The sequence below is a fragment of the Notothenia coriiceps genome, unplaced genomic scaffold (assembly GCF_000735185.1).
Source record: "Notothenia coriiceps isolate Sejong01 unplaced genomic scaffold, NC01 NC01_scaffold00035619, whole genome shotgun sequence".
Lineage (NCBI taxonomy): Eukaryota > Metazoa > Chordata > Actinopteri > Perciformes > Nototheniidae > Notothenia > Notothenia coriiceps.
In genome coordinates, this window is record NW_011368320.1 from 23,020 (window position 1) to 32,258 (window position 9,239).

The window sequence follows — 9,239 nt, forward strand, 5'->3', positions numbered from 1 at the left end:
GAAAATCAAAAATTTACAAAAGTGTTGTGTCATTATTTGTTTCCCTCTTTCTGTAGTCTGAAGCTTCCTGACAGCCGTTTCCTGAGAAGCTGCAATCAATCCACTAGAGGGCAGCATTACGCTTTATGTTCAGGGTGTCCGCGGGGTCTTAAAAAGTATTACAAGTTGATAAATCAATTTAGCGGAAATTAAGGCTATTAAAAAGTATTAAGCGGCATTTTCCAAGGTATTACATTTAGCTTGTTTTCAATATGTATATAAATTGTCCAAAGAGGATGTATTCTAAAGTCTGCCTGCCTGAATGTAATCATTGCGTAGGTGTGTAGTGTGATTCTGAACAGGACATCGCGCGCTCACTGCTTGATAGCGCGCGAAGGTCCATTTACACCGGTTGTTAAACAACATCGTTATGGGGAAATGCAAGTTTGCGTCCAAATGGTTGGAAGATAAGGAGGAAGGACAATCAATACTATAGTAAATGTGAGGTAAAGTGTGTCGCCAATGTAACCGGTTAAAACTTGAAGTGCCGATGAGGTCTTAAAATGTATGGAAAGGGTCTTATAAACGGTATTACATTTGACTTCAGGATTCCTGCATATACCCTGATGTTGCATAATCAATCATTACTAGAAGGCAGAACTCCCTTTCAAACATCAGCGAACTTCCAACAAATCTTATTAAGAAGACTGAGCAAGGAAGGTTTTGATTCTGTCCACATCTTGTAATTATCTCGCCTTTTTAAGTTCCTTGGAACAAAACCCTTAATAAGTGACAAAAATCCTTCCAAAGTCTACAGTATTGTTCATGTGGTAAATTAACTGCACATACTACACTGGGACTTATTTAAAACAAAAGCTTTTAGAGATCAAGGAAGAAAGCGATCCAGATGAAAGACCGATCAGTGGTCTTTGGAGTCGGATTTGAAATATTCCAGGCTTTAGCTGACTGAGTCCCTGCCGCTTTGATCTCTTGATTTTGACAAACTGCAGGGCTCCTAAAGCTTAATACCAAGTCGCACAATTCTTCACTACAGCATGCTTTAATCAGCAAAGGTCCACGTGCTTTCTATCCTTCAACGTGAGATGAGGTTGCATTTTCAAAGTAATAGTTGTGTGAATTTCAGAAATTAATTAATAAACTCTACAAAATCCTCGCCATCTGCTTTTTAAAGGTTTCAATACTGTTAACTGAAAACCTATTAACCTAGTATTCACTCAAATAAAACAATACAAATCTGTTTGAAAAAGATGATGGTAATGCTCTTCTCTATGGGCATCAGAGGACTTTGACAGTGTCTTTATTTCACATATTCACAGACAAAACCACATGCTTATTTACATTCACATTCAGTTTTTGATTGTTTACAACCTCATGAGTGTACAGGTTTTTAATTCTGATCCCGTTTTTCAGGTGTTCCAAGCTAAAAAAAAGACTGACTGGTGTTTCCAGGTTATCCAATGGATGGCGAACATACCCTAAGGTACTGACTGCATTTAAATCACTCATCAGGTGTAAAAAACAGTGCTGATAACCTCACAATAAGGCCCATATCTTATCAACTTCAAACCACCTTTTGAAATTATATTGACATTTCTCATTTCTTTTGATGATGGAAAAAACTTGAAAACCATAATTGTTTTGCGAAAACAAGAAATAAAAAAAGGTAATTTGTTGTGACTCAAGTGCTACAGACAGTGAATGCTGCATTCATGTCATTGTAAATAAAAAAAGGAGGACTTAATTGGAACTCATTATTGTGGACATCCTTTTAGTTTTTTGCTTTACTGCAGTATTTATTACAAACTGTTAAATACATCACAAAAGCAATACATCCCACATTCCTGCTGTTTGGATGCTGATGTGCGTGATTGTTTTCCCAAGTCTACAGGTCACATCTGCAGCTAATCCGAATGACAGAAAACCGACCATTTAGGGAGCATTACATGCACCATTTGGAGCGGGGTTAGGATGGAAGAGCCAACAGCAGAGAGACTGTGGTGCTGCTGCCAACCAAAACACAGCCTGATTTACAAGGCTATAACATTGTAAAACATTGTAAAACTTTTTAAAGCCCATCAAGAAAAAGGTGGTGATTTTCTACCTTTAATCTTTCAATGTGACTGTTACGGTTTTAATGTTAGCAGTAGCACGTGGTCAGTAAACTGTCTCAGAAGTTCATGCTTAAGCCTTGTGTTTGACATCTTACTGAGGGGACATTAAGGAGAGAGAAAGAGATCATTAAGACCTCAAGACCCAGATTTTTGCAAACTTATTAGAAAAATAAAAAACACAAAATATTGCACAATATTTACATATTTTTACAAACACATCCAGGAACTCAGATCATCACTGATATTCAGCTGATTTCTTTAAGGCAGGGACTCCAACTTTAAGGGCATTTGATATAAATCAATAAAATGGATCGAGTTGAATTAAAGCATAAAAGTCTAAACTGCTACAACTCACCTTTCCTAAAGGTGGCATGATGTGAGCATGTCACTAAATACATTTAAAGCCGTAAGAACAGCTCCCTCTTGTGGAAAATCTGAGAGCCGTTCACACCGTTAAGAAAGTTCAGCTCAAAATTGCGTACGGACGCTAACCTGCGTACATTAAGTAAGTTCTGTAAACTTTTTAAAAACATTTTGTTTAAGGTTTTACCAAAGCTATTCGAGACCGGTTAGACCAAATGGAACTTCGTTAAGTTCAATTTTTAAATTGTTGAAGTCTGCCTTAAGGAAATGTCTGTACAACAGAAACTCAAATCTCTGTTGAGTCCTAGCTGCAGCAACTCCAATACATTTAAGAACAAATATTTGTTGATCGATTAGCTCTTAGATATTCACATCGCATGTGAAACCAGTGTTGTCAAATACATTTTTGATTTGGGATCCTGACAAAAGAGCTTTTCTCCATGCTACTTGCTGCAGTTTTTCATTTGTGTTCCTTTTAAGGAGGGGTCTAGAGGCGGCAGCAGGTTCTTCCAGACCGATGCTTTACCACCGAGATCGCTCAACGTAGAGTCCCGGATCTGACCGTCTAGCTGATGAGAAACGCCCCGAAGAAGCTGCTCTTCTCGTCCATGTCCACCGCGGAGGCGTTGGTGACCGTGACGAACAGGCGGTCGCCGGTGCTGAGCGGGAACAGCCCCCCCTGGTGGGCCGAGTGCAGAGAAAACTGGGATCCCCGGGACCAGCAGGAGGTTCGGCTCGTCTTCATCAGCAGGATGGGAACTGGGTAAGAGCCCATCTGACGGGGAGGAGAGGTGAGTGAGGTGAGATACTGAGAATAAGACCTAAAAGACCTTCTTTTTATTAAACTAGCATCCCCCGTGCACCCTACCTCTAAATCAGCTGATTGATTGCCAGTTGGCATCATTCCAAACTATGAACACATCTTATCGTCTTCAATCATGTGCGTTTAGTTTTGCAATCACAAAAGCAGTGATGGCAAATGATTTCCTTTTCCTCAACCTTATTCGGTCCAAGAATTCCCTCAAAACGTATTAAGTATGAAAAAAGAACCAGATTATTGTTCTAACTTAACTCAAATACATTTGGCTTCACCTCACTGACTTTTGGGCTGGATCATAAGTGTATTACATCATTGGGAAACTTCACAATAACTGTTTATCATTGTGATTATAAACTATTTACTTTAAATAAACAGCTTTAAATAGAGCCTGTGTTTTCTCATGACAAAGCAGAAAGAGGTTGTTTTTGGCTGTTTGCCACGTGGTGAGACAACAGATGCTTTCAATGACTGGGTTCATTAGTCATTTGTCAAAATATCTGAATCATCAGTCTGCCGTGTTCAGTCACAAAAACTAATTTAAAAGAACCAAGTTCTAAATGTGCACGGCAACTTGCATTACATTTAAAACAAGTCTGATTAAATTCTGTACCAGAGCCCTTTGTTGCATCATTCAACCCCTTCCCTGCCTCTCCTTGTGTTGCATGTCTGTGTCTCTACTGTCAGGTCGAATAAAGGCTAAACAAAGTGTGATGAAGGAATTTGCAGAATAACTATGTGACGCATCTACACGAGGGAAAGGGCAGGTTAGATTTTAAATTAAAATGACTTGCGAGTCAGAAAATCCACAAGGGTCAAATGAAGGTAAAGCCAAATGATAAAAACATTTGAGGGATAAGCTGCAGAATCACTCAACATCATGCGAGACTATAAAACACGATGACCCCCTCCTCACCTTTTTATAGACGTACTGCAGCAGGGGTCTCCCTCTGTCCTGGGCCTCCTCTTCGTCCTCGCCCTCCTCCTCCAGGGAGTGGGTGTGTCTGAAGTAGGTCTGGGCGTAGACGTAGTAGAGGCCGGGCGTCGGGACCACCAGCTCCCCGTCCACCAGCTGGACGTCCTGGAGGAAGGCCAGCCCCTTCTGCCCCTCCCACCAGGAGATCTTCTGGCCCTGAACCCGGCGCCCAGCCGACACTGGAGCTGTGGAGGTACAAAATAAAAATATGTTTAGAATAAATGTACAAGCGAAAATGGGAATAAGAATGTCCCAAAATGTATTTATATTTTACTCATTAATATGATAGGGGCGATACATAAAGAGATTTTTTGTATTCATCAAGTGAAACCAATGCGATGTGTTGCTTAGCCATAGCCCATTTTTTCAGCTCTTGTCCTCAGTTATGAGAGTGAGTCACAATTGAGTAAATTACTGAAAAGCAATGAAAGAATTCCCCTTGCAAGCCAACATTCAGAAACCCTAAGCAAATATTACATCTCTAAGTCAAATTTGTGATATAACCCGATGTCTAAAATATCATTTGTAAGAAGTTTGTTGTGTCACCTAATCTTTTTCCTGTATTTCTTAGAAAAGCAGCATTTTATTAGGGCTTCTCAGACAGTCTGACTTTCAGTATGCAGGCCTCCATTAGTTGAGCATCAGACTGAATTGAAAAGGCTCAAGTTAAAATGTACTTTGGTGCTGATTTATATTACAAAGACAATTAGATCTGTCCATATGAATGAAGCCCTAAAGCAAATAGCTACGTCTTAAGTCTTGTCAAATCCCCCAAAATCTAATGAAAGTCTGTAGGCTATCACTCCTCAAAGATCCATACCTTTAGAGATTAGTTTAAAATCAAACGGCCTTCATTATTTTGTTAAATTCAGACTCCAACATTAGTTTCCGCAGGACTCACCTCCTCCCTCTCGCTCCAGTTTGGGCACAAAGCTTCCGGTGACATGTGCTGCGACTTTGGGCCGAGGTGAACCTCTGTCTACTATCACAAGAGAGGGCAGCACCCGAGAAACTTCATCTGATGCGGAAGAAAACAAAAAGAAACATGAAAATGTGCCCAGGTAACAACAACAGGAGTTATCAAAAACAACACTGCCTCTGCAAGGAAATGTGGGGAATTTGTTTTGCACTGGTAAAATGCTGAGCAATACCAGGTCCTCTGATTAACATACAGGAGGTCAAAGGTCATTGTGTTTTACATTTTTCTCACCTCTCACTGCCGACGAAATCTGCTTCTGGTAACGCTGAGACAGAGACTGCAGGGGGAACAGGAGAAAACATTTAATAGAACAAAAGACTCCAAACGTAACACTTGTTTTCTGCCAATAAGCTCCTTCCACATGTGTACCCAGCAGCCCTTCGTCTGACTTGAAGCCTGAACTTCGGCTGACATTAGCATCAGGAATACAGAGCAGGCTTTATGTTGGTAACAGCTCGTTGTTAGTAATCGACCCCTCTCCCACTTCCTTCTGTTTTACGTTCCTTCACCCAACGAATTGGCTCCAAAAAGATGCAACATCTGCCGAATTGATGAAAACGATTTTCTAAGCTGTAGCGAATCCTGCTATTTTTGTTTAGTTTGTTTCCAGAGATGTTAAGAGAATTGGAAAAACCTTAAACATTTGGAAAGCATTACAGAAGGGAGGACAGACAAGACTTTTTGTTTCCAATATATGAATGTTAATAAATAGCTTATGTTGTTGCGGTTCCTAATGGTTGCCAGTAGAGGTTGCAAAGGTTTAATTTCCCCCTTTAAAAATATTTTAACAGCTTCAGCAATAACTGAGAGGGAGGGGAAAGGAAAACAACTCATTAGTGAGCTAATTTCACCTGCAGTCAGTCAGCGGGAACCCACAATTATGGGTAATAGATACTGTAACGGTTCTCAAACTGTTTTTATTGTTCTTCTTTAGGCCCGCAAGACTCTATTTCCACAGGACCTCAGTATGAAATACAAAGAAAGACCTGTAGGTTTAATCAGAGAATAGTCTTATTTCATATATATTTCTGTCTAAAACCAAAATAAAATAAAAGCTATAATCAAAATGTCTCCTGTTCCCCATGACTTATAGGAACAACATTCTTCCTCCTGTCTCTAATAACGTATATTTATAAGTCATCTGGTTTCTTCCATTTATTATGGATTTCATTCCTCCGAAGTGACTTTAAATCATGGTTTAACTACATGTCAAATCCCATTGGTCTGGTATCAAGGCAATGAAACTGGTTTGAAAATAACAAAATGCATTTGTACAGGTCTTTGGATCACATTAATAAGTAGTAACAGAAGAACACAAAACAAGGTTACACTTCACCAGAGCCTTGAATGTGCTTTCACTCTGCGTCTTGGGTTGAAAGCTAAGGCTGATGTTCCGTTTCAAAATGTCCCAGCATCGTGTTTTTACTGAGCTAAATGTAATCAAGTCGCTGAGTCAGGAAATACCCGGCATGTTATTCAAGAGAGCAGCAAAGTCAGTGAGGGAAGGAAACAAAAACAAATAATCCGCATCAAGTTAAGGAAGAAAATATATGTTGTGTGTGTGTGTGTGTGTGTGTGTGTGTGTGTGTGTGTGTGTGTGAGAGAGTGGAGCAGGTGAACACATTCCTGTGCTGATTAAACTACACAGGATCACCTCACATCTCCAGCTATGAAGGAGCTCATTGTGCGTCTGCACTGCTGACAGTGATTTTGGATCATTTCAGCATTTTTCTGCTCCTGCTTTTGTTCAGAGATAAGCAGCACAGGAATGCTCTAAACATATTATATAGCAATAATATGTTTCAATATACAAGTCACTAAATCCTACACACATTTCAGGAAAACCACAATGTGTTAGTCCGTCTCTCATTCGTCTGGGACTACTTTCAGCGGCGGATTAATCCACATTTGGTTTGTTTTCATGTCATCACAGTGGCAATAGGCAAAAAGCCAAAATACCTAGCTCCTGCTTAGTCACATATATGGGAACTGTATTCACCTTTTCTTAACAAGTTTTTCCAAAAATTGGCTTGGAAGAAACCACTGTATAAAATATGATATCTTTATATACCCTGTACAGTAACGTTTGAGTATCAAATGATGCACCCGCGGAGACATCTTGCTCATGTTTGGTAATGCAACAGAAAAGTTACAGAAAATAGGATTAAAGTGAGCTTTCTTGTGTTAGAAAAAGGGATTGAACTCTTTAAAATCTCCAGAGAGAGTTGTGTGAAGTATAATAAAGATCTGTAGTGTTGTTTCTTAAATAAAAAGCATTGAATTAAAACATTTGAAAAGCAGAGAAGTTTTGGCATTCTTGCTTGATGACTGAATCAATTCTCAACTGTCAGAATAGTCGAACAACTAATGCACTATTTGTTTGGTTAATCTCGACCCTACTGTACTGGATATTTATCATACTTTAAAACAGCGCTGAAAGTCAGATCCATAAGAGACCCCGTGAAAATACTCTAATGATAATATTAACGCTTATCTTTCATTTGCTTTGTAGGCCTTTTCAGATGAAGTGTGGGGGGGATTACTAATGTCTCCAAGCTCCTATGGGGTGGGGGAGTTTTGATCCACAACAGACCGGGGGGAATTTTGAGAAATGAAAGCCAGAAATCTCAGCATCTGGCTCAATGATCATCGAGCCATTATGTGCTGATCAACAAATACTGATGTGTACAGGTCATTCTGATAAGGTGATGAAGTCATGCATGAAGCAGCGCTGAGATTTATGATCCGGTTTTGGATATCTGTCATGTGAGTTTCTAAGTGTGGACGTCAGCGGGTGTTTTTTTTTTGGTCTTCTCCTACCTTCTCGATGAGCAGGTGGAGCTGCTGAGTGACCTGCCAGCAAGGATCCCCCCGGACCGCCGTGAAGCTTTGCAGGTCAGCGCCCATTAGGCAGGACACGCTGCTCCTGGCAAACGTCTCCTTCATCTGTCAAGAAAAACATGGAACCATAAGAACAAATGTCTCTTTCAATTTCTCTTCTAACACGCCTGAGAGATATATTCCAAAAACTATCATGTACATCTCCAACCCTAAAACCATCCTTTTACACATTTATAATCCCTGTGATAAAGTTTTCTGGGAACCTCAGGCAACATAATTTCTTGGCCTGTGTCCATCCTCATCTGTTGACGTTTCATTTCCTCATGTATTTCTGCTTCATCTCATATGATTTTATGATTAATTCACGTAAACACAGATTGAGAGTGGAGCTGGACTGAATCCAGATAACACAAGGACTCTGGCCTCATCATAACAAGCAGGGTGAGTCAAGCCTGCACACACACCAACACACACACACAAACACCTTCCTGATAATCACAGCTAATCATAAAAGTTGCTGCACCTCTGCAAGCTCAATACGTCCTGTCCTTTTTCTGTTTTCAAATGCAGAAAATAAATGTGTCACATTGCATGACACTGCATTGTACAAACGGTTATTATTTTTACAGCAAACGCAAAATATGAGGCCTGCATTGCTTTGTGCAAAAAATAGGGAACGTAAATTAGACGTGCACTGGAGCGCAGCCACAGAACCAGGGCGCATACAAACGAGCTCCTTTAAAGCTGTCAACTATAAATGACCATCTAGAGTTTATAGACGTTGCATTAATTTTTAAAAGTCCGCAAAAGGTGTTTTTACAGCTGCGTTCAAAAGCCGAACAACTCTCGTTGCGCACTGCATGGCGATGCGTAAAAAGTCTCCGCGCGTCTCCGGCTCGTCACTCCGAGCCTTCACTTTTGTCCTTACCGAGTTGAGAGCCGTGGAGAAGTGCAGCACGGTGATGGTGACGACCACAGTCTGCAGCAGGACCGCCACGAGCAGAAGCACCCCGAGCTTCGGACCGGAGCCCGTCATAACGACAGACCGCCGTCCGGTTCCCCAACCAGCGCCGTCCCCGTGCCGCGTTCAGACCTCCAGCACAAGAACAATGGCAGAGAGCTGACTTCTTGACTGCTACCCTCCCCGTCCCC

At 40.7% G+C, this 9,239-nt stretch overlaps 1 protein-coding gene across 1 annotated transcript; it reads right to left on the reverse strand.

Moving 5' to 3' along the window:
• Nucleotides 1-1,262: 1,262 nt before the first annotated feature.
• Nucleotides 1,263-9,239, reverse strand: tnfsf10 (TNF superfamily member 10). Its single transcript, XM_010791667.1, has 6 exons — nucleotides 9,016-9,239; nucleotides 8,067-8,192; nucleotides 5,478-5,523; nucleotides 5,169-5,285; nucleotides 4,208-4,452; nucleotides 1,263-3,249 (listed from the first exon to the last, which is right to left on the reverse strand). The coding sequence occupies exons 1-6, from the start codon at nucleotides 9,121-9,123 to the stop codon at nucleotides 3,040-3,042; spliced, it is 852 nt and encodes a 283-aa protein (XP_010789969.1). The 5' UTR covers nucleotides 9,124-9,239; the 3' UTR covers nucleotides 1,263-3,039.

Excerpts from the sequence above, each read along its gene's own strand:
- tnfsf10 (XM_010791667.1), bottom strand. The coding sequence starts at position 9,123 with ATGACGGGCTCCGGTCCGAAGCTCGGGGTGCTTCTGCTCGTGGCGGTC. Across the intron at positions 5,286-5,477 it reads GATTTCGTCGGCAGTGAGAG|ATGAAGTTTCTCGGGTGCTG; the intron begins GTGAGAAAAATG and ends CTTCCGCATCAG. Across the intron at positions 4,453-5,168 it reads ACTGGAGCGAGAGGGAGGAG|CTCCAGTGTCGGCTGGGCGC; the intron begins GTGAGTCCTGCG and ends GTACCTCCACAG.